The sequence below is a fragment of the Lithobates pipiens genome, unplaced genomic scaffold (assembly GCF_037356315.1).
Source record: "Lithobates pipiens isolate NorthernLeopardFrog02 unplaced genomic scaffold, aLitPip1_a1.2 Scaffold_19, whole genome shotgun sequence".
Classification (NCBI taxonomy): domain Eukaryota; kingdom Metazoa; phylum Chordata; class Amphibia; order Anura; family Ranidae; genus Lithobates; species Lithobates pipiens.
Window position 1 is genome coordinate 588,646,980 of NW_027507764.1, and position 13,197 is coordinate 588,660,176.

Below are 13,197 nucleotides of genomic sequence, written 5' to 3' on the forward strand. Positions count from 1 at the left end.
ATCTACAGCAAAGCAAAGGAGGGTTACAGCACACAGAAAACCACAGATCAAACCTTGAAGGACATCCCCCACCTCCCTCCATGCTGACTTCAGTAGCACCTCCCGATAATGCCCCGTCCACTGTGGGGAGCACTTCATAGGTCACTCATAATGTTTACATTGTGTGTCTGAAAGTTGGGAGCGCTTGGTAGGACAACCTGAACGTTGTCAACAGACCTCCAGCTGAGAGTCTGCGTAACAAGTTTTGAATACCTCCCCCCCCCCCCCCCCCACACACTCTCCATGCCTCCCCTCCCCCATCATGTTGTAGATGAGCACATGGAAGGCCCTCACTTCTACATTACCTGACAAGCATGCCTGGCCTGCAGCAGTGTCCTGTGGAAGAAGAGGGCCGGGTGGTGTTATGTATTGTTGTGTGTTGTGGGGGTGACACCTGAGATTGTGGGGTGACACCTGATTGTGGGGTATACTCACTCAGTTGGGTGTTCCGGGTCATAAAAATCCCCATTGCTGGTGGTGGAGCAATACATCCAGATGGAGAGGTGGTCAGAAGATCCTGGACACAGAGATGTGATGTGGGGACTCCAGATTGGGGGTATGATGACTCCAGGACTCCAGATGGTGTGCAGAGGATGATCTCTGGATACGACAGGTGAGAAGCAGTGGGTGGACTTCAGATGTCGGGGTGCAGAGGGTGGTCTCTGAATGTGACAGTTGAGAAGCAGCGATTAGACTCCAGATATTGGGGTGCAGAGGGTGGTCTCTGGATACGACAGCTGAAAAGCAGCAGGTAGACGCCAGATGTTTGGGGTGCAGAGGGTGGTCTCTGGATATGACAGAAGAGAAGCAGCAGGTACACTCCAGATGTTGGGGTGCAGAAGGTGGTTACTGGATAGGACAGTTGAGAAGCAGCAGGTAGACTCCAAATGTCGAGGTGCAGAGGGTGGTCTCTGGATACGACAGTAGAGAAGCAGCAGGTACACTCCAGACGTTGGGGTGCAGAAGGTGGTTTCTGGAAAGAAGAGTTGAGAAGCAGCAGGTAGACTCCAGATGTCGAGGTGCAGAGGGTGGTCTCTGGATATGACAGTAGAGAAGCAGCAGGTAGACTCCAGATATTGGGGTGCAGAGGGTGGTCTCTGGATAGGACAGTTGAGAAGCAGCGGGTAGACTCCAAATACGACAGACGATGGCAATGTGTAAACAAAGCTCAGGCTTGGTGACCCCCAGATATTGGGGTGCAAGGATGACGAGAAGCTGATGATAAACTTGGTTCCAGATAACGGAGATCCGTGGTGGACAACACTGTGCAGAAGATTGTTATTTCCAAGGATAAGGCACCAGATACCAGGGAGCACCAAGATGAAAGGATGGGCCCCTAGTCTACATTGGGGGACAACATGGATCCTGGAGGAGAGTCCAAGTTGGGGCTTGGTGGGGAAATATCTTATCAATTTTGGGGGGACGGGGGGTCTTGGACACTATATTGGGGGTCCAAAGACTCTTTCTATGGGGGGGAGTGGGGAAGAGGGCCCCGTATATTGGGGGGGCGTATTTCAGGAAGGTTACGGCTCCAGATATGGGGTTATATCAGGGTAGATTTAATTGGGAGGGGGGGGTGAGGGAAGAGGGGTAAGAGTCTCAGTTCAGGGGGGCAGAAGTACCGGAGGTAATACTTCTGTGTATGGGGGGGGGGGGTGTAATTGCTCCTGTATGTATGGGGGGGTAATACCCCTGCTGGGGGTACTTTAGGAGGGAACGAGGATCCCTGCACTGAATGTAGTAGTCCTGTAAGGAGATGACAGGGGTAGTAGTCCTGGTTCTATGTGGAGTATGGGGGGGCGGAGGGTAGTAGTACTCCGGTGGGGGTAGTAGAAGTCCCGGTTCGGGCAGAGCGGTTCCGGTACTCTCAGGCCATGGTCGGTAGTCGTGCGGTGCGGCCTGCTCGCTCTCTCGGTATCTCCGGCCTCTCCCGCTCTGTGTGGTCGCCTGTCGGTCGGTGTGGGTCGGTCAGGCCTCGGCGCTCCTCTCCTCCTTCTCCTCCTCCGGCACAGGAAGAGCAGCCGGGCCGCTTCCTCCGGGGGGGCCTATAGAGGAGGGGGAGACAGGAAGAGGAATGGCGGCCAACACAGAACTTTCCTGTCTGTCACCAGGGAGAGGAGACAACACCGCGAGCGACTCCACCGGGGGGAGAGAGAGAGAGGTGACACCACCGGGAGATATACCGGGGAGGGAGTTTCCACCACTCCAGAAGATACATCCGGGAACTTCACCTATTACCCCCCCCCCCCCCCCCCCCCCCGAGAGAACTGCCCCCCATAGACTCCCCAGAAGAGAAAATTGCCCCTGAAGGAGTGAGCTCCCCCCAGAGGAGAGGTCTGTCCCCTTGAGGACAGAACTGACCTCCATAGACTCCCCAGAAAAGAAAATTGCCCCCTGGAGGAGTGAACTGACCCCATAGACCCTGCTCCAGGGGAGAGAACTGACCCCCAAAGCAAAGAACTGCCCTTAATAGAACCCCAAAGGAGAGACCTGTCCCCCATAGACTCCCCAAAGCAGAAAATTGCCCCCCGGAGGAGTGAACTGAACCCCCATAGACACCCCCCAGGGGAGAGGAACTGCCCCCCAAGCAAATAACTTCACCCAATAGACCCCCCAGAGGAGAGAACTGCCACCCTTAGACTCTCCAGAAGAGAAAATTGCCCCCCAGAGGAGTGAACTGACCCCCATAGCCCCCCCCCAGGGAAGAGAACTGACCCCCATAGGCCCCCCCAGGGAAGAGAACTGACCTCTATGGACACTCCAGTAAATAGAACTGACCCTCAAAGGAGAGAACTGACCAGCATAGCCCCCCCCCCAGAGGAGAGAGCTGTCCCCTATAGACTCCCCAAAGGAGAGAAGAATAAGCCTCCAAAGGAGAGAACTGAACCCCCATAGCCCCCCCCGACAAGAGAACTGAACGCTATAGACACCCCAGAGTAGAGAACTGCCCCCCAAAGCAAAGAACTGCCTTCAATGGACCCCCCCAGAGGAGAGGAAATAACTGCCCCCCATAGCCCCCAAAAAGAGAACTGAAACGAAGAACTGCCCCCCAAAGCAAAGAACTGCCCTCAATGGACCCCCCCCCCCCCCCCCCCCAGAGGAGAGGAGAGAACTGACCTCCATAGATTCCCCAGAAGAGAAAATTGTGCCCTGGAGGAGTGAACTGACCTCCCCAGAGAAGAGAACTGACCCCTATAGCCCCCCCAGGGAAAAGAACTGACCTCCGTAGACACCCCAGAGGCAAGAACTGACCCCCATTGGCCCCCCCAGGGAAGAGAATTGACCTCTATAGACACCCAGAGGAGAGAACTGACCCCCATAGGCCCCCCCAGAAAAGAAAACTGACCTCTAAAAAAACGGCCCGCAAAGGAGAGAACTGAACGATATAGTCCCCCCAGAGAAGAGAACTGACCCCTATAGACACCCCAGAGGCGTGAATTGCTCCCCAATAGTCCCCCCAAGGAGAGAATTGCCCTCTATAAACCCCCCCCCCCAGGAGAGAACTGCCCCCATAGACTCCCTGGAGGAGAGAATTAACCCCCCCCCAGGAGAGAACTGACCCCTATAGACACCCCAGAGAAGAGAATTGCCCCCCAATAGATCCCCCAAGGAGAGAACTGCCCTCTATAACCCCCTCAGGAGAGAACTGGCCCCAATAGACCCCCCAGGAGAAAGAACTGAATCTCATAGACTCCCCAGGGAAGAGAACTGACCTCTATAGACACCCAGAGGAGAGAACTGACCCCCATAGCCCCCCCCCAGAAAAGAAAACTGACCTCTATAGACGCCCCAGAAAAGAGAACCGGCACACACAAAGGAGAGAACTGACCGATATCGACTCCTCAAAGGAGAGAACTGACCCCCATAGCCACCCCAGAGAAGAGAACTGACCCCTATAGACACCCCAGAGGAGTGAATTGCTCCCCAATAGACCCCCCAAGGAGAGAACTGCCCCATAGACGCCCTGGAAGTGAGAATTAACCCCCCCAGGAGAGAACTGACCCCTATAGACACCCCAGGGTGGGATTTTTGCCCCCCAATAGACCCCCCAAGGAGACAACTGCCCTCTATAAACCCCCCCCAGGAGAGAACTGCCCTCTATAAACCCCCCAGGAGAGAACTGGCCCCAATAGACCCCCAGGAGAAAGAACTGAACCCCATAGACTCCCCAGAGGTGAGAATCACCCACCAAAGGAGAGAACTGACCTCCATAGGCCCCCCAGAAGAGATAACTGCCCCCCACAACCCCCCAGAGAAGGGAATTGCCCCCCCCAGTGGAGGGCACTGTACCCCATGGACCTCCCAGATGAGAGAACTGCCCCCCCCCCCCCCCCCCCATGGAGACAAGTCCACTCTACACAAATGTATGGAAAGGAGTGCAGATTGCTCTGAAGCATCATTTATTTATTTATTTTTTTAGAAATCGCACCGCATAATGATGAACACTCCGTGTGATACATCGTATACCGGACCCTGAACCCACCGCCAATTCCAGGTGAGAGCCATTCCTATACAATCTATACATCCCTGGGACCATTCCTATACAATCTATACATCCCTGGGACCATTCCTATACAATCTATACATCCCTGGGACCATTCCTATACAATCTATACATCCCTGGCTCCATTCCTATACAATCTATACATCCCTGAGACCATTCCTATACAATCTATACATCCCTGGGACCATTCCTATACAATCTATACATCCCTGGGACCATTCCTATACAATCTATACATCCCTGGGACCATTCCTATACAATCTATACATCCCTGGGACCATTCCTATACAATCTATACATCCCTGAGACCATTCCTATACAATATTTCTATACATCATTGGGACTGTTCCTATACAATCTATACATCCCTGGCACCATTCCTATACAATCTATATACATCCTGAACCAAGCCAAGATAATAGGCAATAGATTTATAGAAAAAGGTTACAAGAAAAACAATATTGAAGAAGGAATTCGCGAAGTATGTGAAATGGACCGAAAAGAATTGATAAAAGACAGAAATAAGACAGACCTGAAGCCCAACAACACAGCTATCATATTGGACTACAAAGCCCAATATAAAAAAGTAGAGAGCATTATTAAAAAACATTGGTATATCCTACTAAATGATACATATTTGAAACCTATCCTTCCTCCAGTACCTAAATGTATCTACAAACGTGCCCCGACCCTAAGAGACAAAATAGTGAGAAATGTACCTGATCCTCCTACCATTGGTTTCTCGTTTTTTACAGGGAAGGGCTTTTACCCATGTAAACGCTGCTTTGCTTGTAATAAAACAAAAAACCAGGACAAAAAACATTTGAAAAAATATTTAAATTCACATCTACCAGTACCGGAAATGCATACGAGATTAGCGATTTCATTTGCTGCAACACAGAAGGTGCAGTATATGCACTGGAATGCAGCTGCGGCCTGCAATATATCCGACATACAAAAAGAACATTGCGAATAAGGATTAAGGAACACATACAAAACATTATAAAAGGCTTTGATGAGCACAGTGTTTCTAAACACTTCGCAAAACACACCACAAAAAAGACCCCACACATTTAAAATTTTGGGGCATCGAGCCGTATAAAAAACATTGGCGAGGGGGACACAAGGTCAGGACCCTCAGCCAAATGGAGTCCAAATGGATCTTCACCCTCGACACACTCACCCCTCAAGGGTTAAATATAGAATTTGATCTTAACTGTTTTATAAATGATTTTTAATACTTTGTATATTTTCTAAAAAATGCCTTCCATACCTCTTTACCTGCGTATACATATGTACTTATGCCTCCTCCTGCCGAAACCTCTCTTCCGGAGTCTGTTAATATTCCAAATTATCCTTCCAATTTTTATAATCACCCTTCCCATATAATCATTAATATAATATAAATATCCTCAAATAATTTTTTATATATTTTTTTTTTTTTTATAATTCTTTTACAGTTTTTTATAATAATATTTTTATATATTGAACGTTTAGATATGATTATTTTGAAACTGTACTCTCGATTGTAATTGCTGGGCTAATATATATTTTTATTATTTTTTATATATAATAATTCTTTTAATCTCCCTTTTTAGTCCATGTATGTGCGTGTTTTTTCTATATGCATGGATGGGCTATATTTAAGCCAACTTATATATTTATCTACAAAAGGATTTTTATATATATATATACTTTTTTGCGGCTCACATCACCAAGAACTTTTTAGAATTTTTTAACTTTCCCGGTTTAAAATAATAGGATTCAGCTATATAACATAATCTGATTTACTATATAGCACCACTATGGAATCCGCTCGTTAAATAGTAAGACAAACTTTGCTGACACTTCCAGTTTCAGCATACATCGTAAATCGGAAGTGCCTCTGACCACAGCATCAATACAGTTTGTTTATATACAAAATGTATACAACAAAATGGCCGCCAGTGTAGTCCATGCAATGAACTACAAAGAAATGGCCGCTATATTAGTCCACATATGGCCCACAAGAAAATGGCTTCCCCATTGTTTTAATCATAATCCACAAGAAAATGGCCGCGGAACAATACAATTGCCTGAGCCTATTTTAAATAAACTTCATTGCCCAGAAGCCTCATCCCAGTCGAAGTCACGTGGCGTGACGTAACGCGTAGGATACCAGAGGCAATAGAGACACCGGAACAGACGGATAGGTACGAGCGCGGCGCTCGTTTTTACAATGCACTATTGATACCATAAAATGTGAGTTTTTTTTACCTGTTTTACCTAAATAAACGTCAATGCTGTTTGCAACATACTGCACTATGGTAGGCTCTTTTATCTTCTTTCTAACACATTGAGTACCTGCCCAAGTGAGTCAAGTTACTGACGTGGAAAGCGGAAAGGCAAAGAAAGGACCCCCCCCCTTCCCCCCTCCCCGTCCTCCTGGCTTCATCCCATAGGAACGCCTAGGAAAAGGGCCCATCCGGAGGGATCCATTCCTTCAAATTTCACTACATGCTGTATACCTTACAGCAGTAAGGTAACCATTCATTTTAGCCACAGGTGTCAGAGACACTGAAGACCTCTAGCACATCACTTAAAGGCACAGCACCACCGAATATTAAGATAGCAGCACAAAGTGTCCATGTGAAACACTTTCACAATTCCACTACCTGTTGCACTTTGGACCAAGAAATAAACGTCCAACAATTTGCACTAAGAGACTTTATTTTAAGATTTTTTATTATTTTTTTATATATATATATATATATATATATATATATATATATATATATATATATATATATATATATATATATATATATTTGTTCCATTTTTTTTATATATATATTTTCTCTGATTTTTTTTCTATTTTTATATTTTACCTTGTTTATTGATCTCTTCTTAAAAAGCACTGTATGAATTATTTATATATTTCGCACAATTATCACAGATCACTCACTCGCTGATCTATTTTTTGTATATTTTGCACATATTGGATATATATTCCATACATAATTTTAAGATTCTCTGCACTTTAGATATTTTAATGGTGAATATTTTTGTCCTTTTTTAATGCATTTATGCATTTATGCAATTCTTTCTTTGGCATACGATATTTATATATTTGCACCTTATGCCTGTAATATATGTCTTTCTATCTAGTATCACTAGTTGATAATAGGATTACATGTAACTCTATATAAGGAGCGCAACACCACACTTCATAACTTTGTTTATTCACACATTTGGACACGAGTTTGGTCCCTACGGTGTACGCAGCACCTTTTTCTATATATTTATATTTTTTTAATATACTGTCATCTATTTCCGTGTAAGCGCAGGAGTACCCACTTTACATAATCTATGTACATCACTGAGACCATTTCTATACAATCTATATACATCACTGGGACCATTCCTATACAATCTATATACATCACTGGGACCATTCCTATACAATCTATATACATCACTGGGACCATTCCTATACAATCTATATACATCACTGGGACCATTCCTATACAATCTATATACATCACTGGGACCATTCCTATACAATCTATATACATCACTGGGACCATTCCTATACAATCTATATACATCACTGGGACCATTCCTATACAATCTATACATCACTGGGACCATTTCTATACAATCTATATACATCACTGGGACCATTCCTATACAATCTATATACATCACTGGGACCATTCCTATACAATCTATATACATCACTGGGACCATTCCTATACAATCTATATACATCACTGGGACCATTCCTATACAATCTATACATCACTGAGACCATTTCTATACAATCTATACATCCATGGGGCCATTCCTATACAATCTTTACATCCCTGAGATTATTCCTATACAATCTATACATCCATGGCACCAGTCATACAATCTATACATCCCTGGCTCCATTCCTATACAATCTATATACATCACTGGGACCATTTCTATACAATCTATATACATCACTGAGACCATTTCTATACAATCTATATACATCACTGAGACCATTTCTATACAATCTATATACATCACTGGGACCATTCCTATACAATCTATACATCACTGGGACCATTCCTATACAATCTATACATCACTGGGACCATTCCTATACAATCTATACATCACTGGGACCATTCCTATACAATCTATACATCCATGGGGCCATTCCTATACAATCTTTACATCCCTGAGATTATTCCTATACAATCTATACATCCATGGCACCAGTCATACAATCTATACATCCCTGGCTCCATTCCTATACAATCGATACATCCCTGGCTCCATTCCTATACAATCTATACATCCCTGGGACCATTCCTATACAATCTTTACATCCCTGAGATTATTCCTATACAATCTATACATCCCTGGGACCAGGGCTCGACAAACCCCAGGCGCCAGGTCGCCAATGCGACCAGAAATCGCGACCTGACGCCTAAGCTGCCACCAGCCCACTCACTATCGATGCCCCAGACATGCAGCAGCATTAACACTGACTGCCGTCCTCCTCCCTCCTTCACACTCTGTAGCACCGCGCTGTGTGTAAAACTGACACGCAATGGAGAGAGGAGGATCTGTCAGCCTGATGTCGGGGTGGGGGCGGGACCCAGCAAGCTATCAAACACCAGCCAATGGGATCTGGGCGGGCCGCTACGTGTATGTGGCCCGCCCCTTTTCTTAAGCAGCCCAATCGTTGGCTGGTGTTTGATAGCTGCTGTGTCCCGCCCACCCCGGCCGGGTCCCGCCCACCCCGACATCAGGCTGAAATCTGACATATCCACCTCTCTGTTACTTGTCAGTTTCACACCCCGGCAGGGTCCCGCCAGCTCCTCTGTTACATTTCAGTAACAGAGTGCTCCGTGTGAAACCTGCCAGTGCCAATCAGTGCCACCTGCCACCAATCGGTGCCAACCAGTGCCACCTCCAATCAATACCACCTGCAACCAACCAGTGCCACCTGCCAGAGCCAACCAGTGCCAGCGCCAAGCAGTGCCACCTGCCAGCGCCAAGCAGTGCCACCGCCAATCAATACCACCTGCCACCACCAACCAGTGCCACCTGCCACCAACCAGTGCCACCGCCAATCAGTGCCACCTGCCACCACCAATCAGTGCCAACCAGTGGCACCTGCCAGTGCCACCACCAATCAGTGCCACCTGCCAGCGGCAACCAGTACCATCTGCCACCGCCAATCAGTGCAACCTGCCACCACAAATCAGTACCACCTGCTAGTGCCAACCAGTGCCACCGCCAATCAATACCACCTGCAACCACCACCCAGTGCCAGTGCCAATCAGTGCCACCTACCAGTGCCACCTGTCAGTGCCGAGTGCCACCGCCAGTCAGTGCCACCGCCAGTCAGTGCCACCGCCTGTCAGTGCCACCGCCTATCAGTGCCACCGCCTATCAGTGCCACCTACCAGTGCCACCTGCCACCACCTACCAATGCCACCGCCAATCAGTGCCACCGCCAATCAGTGCCACCTGCCAACACCAACCAGTGCCACCGCCAATCAGTGCCATCTGCCAGTGACAACTAGTGCCATCGCCAACCAGGGCCACCTGCCATCGCCAACCAGGGCCACCTGCCATCACCAACCAGGGCCACCTGCCAGTGCCAATAGTGCCACTTGCCAGTTTCAAACCAGTGTCACCTGCCAGTTTCAAACCAGTGTCACCTGCCAGTTTCAAACCAGTGTCACCTGCCAATGCCAACTAGTGTCACCTGTCGGTGCCATCTGGCAGTTCCACGTGCCTTCCAGTGCCACCTGCCAGTGCCAGCCAGTTCCATCTGTTGCCAGCCTTACTCTTTCTGGTCAGCCCATACCCCTGATGTAACAGCGTTTCAATGGAGTTATTGACTGAGTGCTCCATTGTGAGTTAGGGATAGGGGGTGAAAATGAGTGGCCTTACCCCGGGAGCTGAAAAAAAAACTGGCTCCTAACTTTAACTGGCTCCTAAATGCAAAGCAAATTTGTCAACCCCTGCCTGGGACCATTCCTATACAATCTAAATACATCCCTGGGACCATTCCTATACAATCTATACATCCCTGAGATTATTCCTATACAATCTATACATCCCTGGGACCATTCCTATACAATCTATACATCCCTGGGACCATTCCTATACAATCTATACATCCCTGGGACCATTCCTATACAATCTTTACATCCATGGCTCCATTCCTATACAATCTATACATCCCTGGGACCATTCCTATACAATCTATACATCCCTGGGACCATTCCTATACAATCTATACATCCCTGGGACCATTCCTATACAATCTTTACATCCATGGCTCCATTCCTATACAATCTATACATCCCTGGGACCATTCCTATACAATCTATACATCCCTGGGACCATTCCTATACAATCTATAAATCCCTGGGACCATTCCTATACAATCTATACATCCCTGGGACCATTCCTATACAATCTATATACATCCCTGGGACCATTCCTATACAATCTATACATCCCTGGGACCATTCCTATACAATCTATACACCCCTGGGGTCAATCCTATCTCACAAAAGTGAGTACACCCCAAAAGTGAAAATGTTCAAATTGGGCCCAATTAGACATTTTCCCTCCCCAGTGTCATGTGATTAGTTAGTGTTACAAGGTCCTCAGGTGTGAATGTGAAGAAGATTGCCAAGACCCTGAAACTGAGCTGCAGCACGGTGGCCAAGACCATACAGCGGTATAACAGGACAGGTTCCACTCAGAACAGACCTCGCCATGTTCCACCAAAGAAGTTGAGGTCACGTGCTCAGCGTCATATCCAGAGGTTGTCTTTGGGAAACAGACGTATGAGTGCTGCCAGCATTGCTGCAGAGGTTGTAGGGGTGGGGGGGGGGGGGTCAGTCTGTCAGTGCTCAGACCATACACCGCACACTGCATCAAATTGGTCTGCATGCCTGTCATCCTAGAAGGAAGCCTCTTCTAAAGATGATGCGCAAGAAAGTCTGCAAATAGTTTGCAAGCAAATTAATGACATGGTAGAGGAGATGGTCAGAGACTGTGGACATGATGAAAGAGATCAATGCAGCCTCACCAGTGCCCGCCAGATGCCGCCAGCCTGTGTCCCCAGTAGTGCCGCCAGCCTGTGTCCCCAGTAGTGCCGCCAGCCTGTGTCCCCCAGTAGTGCCGCCAGCCTGTGTCCCCCAGTAGTGCCGCCAGCCTGTGTCCCCCAGTAGTGCCGCCAGCCTGTGTCCCCCAGTAGTGCAGCCAGCCTGTGTCCCCCAGTAGTGCAGCCAGCCTGTGTCCCCCAGTAGTGCAGCCAGCCTGTGTCCCCCAGTAGTGCAGCCAGCCTGTGTCCCCCAGTAGTGCAGCCAGCCTGTGTCCCCCAGTAGTGCAGCCAGCCTGTGTCCCCCAGTAGTGCAGCCAGCCTGTGTCCCCCAGTAGTGCAGCCAGCCTGTGTCCCCCAGTAGTGCAGCCAGCCTGTGTCCCCCAGTAGTGCAGCCAGCCTGTGTCCCCCAGTAGTGCAGCCAGCCTGTGTCCCCCAGTAGTGCAGCCAGCCTGTGTCCCCAGTAGTGCAGCCAGCCTGTGTCCCCCAGTAGTGCAGCCAGCCTGTGTCCCCAGTAGTGCAGCCAGCCTGTGTCCCCCAGTAGTGCAGCCAGCCTGTGTCCCCCAGTAGTGCAGCCAGCCTGTGTCCCCCAGTAGTGCAGCCAGCCTGTGTCCCCCAGTAGTGCAGCCAGCCAGTGTCCCCAGTAGTGCCGCCAGCCTGTGTCCCCAGTAGTGCCGCCAGCCTGTGAAGGGAAGAGAGAGGAGAGCCACCACCACCTGGTTGATTAGAGCACCGGGAACATCACAGCTTTCATTTCAATAGCTGTGTGTTCCCCCGATGTGCGCCGTCACATGCAGCCCCTCCCCCTTGCCCGGGGTACTTTGATAGACGGATCACCCCTCCAATCTGGGATGGATGATCAACCAGGCGGCGGCTCGCCTCTCTTCTACGCTATAAGAAGCCCCCATGATAGGTGATTCCAGGGGTGGAAGCCCTGCCCCATTTTTGGCTCCATTATCGGCCGCTTTTCTCTTTCGGCAAATTGGCGAGAAGGCCATTTTCAGGCGATATGTTTCGGCGGCCAAAATTTCGGTGCATCCCTAGTAAGGGAGGGTTTTAACCCCTATCACGGTGATTCCATTATGGGGGGGGGGGGGGGTTACCTTCACATCCTGTCCAATAACCAAACGGGAAGTGGTTGGAAGATTTCTTATCTCTGCACGCATGCCCGCCGTGCCATCAGTGGCGATCCGTCCATAGAGGGCGCACAGGCGCAGCCTCCCTTGTACATTCGTCCGGCCTCCTAAACTACATATCAGAGCGCTAGACCATGGATTCCAATGCGGGGGGGGCGGGAGTGTTTTTTTTTTTTTTGTTAGTTTTTTTTTTTTGCACCTGATTAGAGCCAGAGGCTCTAATAGGCTTCAAAAAATGGTGGCATAGCATTGCTCTCCGATTGCACCCTGTTTTGTGACTATAGCGAAATTAATTTTCGCTATTTTCACACTAAAGTTCCTCCCCGCCAATCAGGAGGCAGGTTGTGAAACCTGTTTCCCGAATTGGCCAAAGCGTCAGGATGCCTAGCGCTTTGGCGGAAGAGGAGACGCACGGCGGAGGAAGCCGGAGG

The 13,197-nt window shown here is 48.5% G+C and overlaps 2 protein-coding genes across 5 annotated transcripts in view; one reads left to right on the forward strand and one right to left on the reverse strand.

The window, feature by feature from the left end:
* Window positions 1-2,044, reverse strand: part of SETD2 (SET domain containing 2, histone lysine methyltransferase) — a 155,673-nt gene extending 153,629 nt beyond the window's left edge. For 2 of the 3 annotated variants that reach the window (XM_077493545.1, XM_077493543.1), the window contains exon 1: window positions 475-2,043. In XM_077493545.1, coding sequence (XP_077349671.1) covers window positions 475-530 — 56 coding nt within the window. In that variant the 5' untranslated portion in view covers window positions 531-2,043. Of the gene's footprint in view, window positions 1-474 lie in introns of all 3 variants that reach the window. The other variant, XM_077493544.1, reaches the window with a different exon arrangement.
* Window positions 2,045-2,096: 52 nt separating this feature from the next.
* LOC143997752 (tubulin delta chain-like) overlaps window positions 2,097-13,197 on the forward strand; it is a 43,814-nt gene continuing 32,713 nt past the window's right edge. For both annotated transcript variants that reach the window (XM_077493546.1, XM_077493547.1), the window contains exons 1-2: window positions 2,097-2,200; window positions 4,460-4,534. The gene's annotated coding sequence lies outside the window, so the exon portion shown is untranslated. The remainder of the gene's footprint in view (window positions 2,201-4,459; window positions 4,535-13,197) is intronic.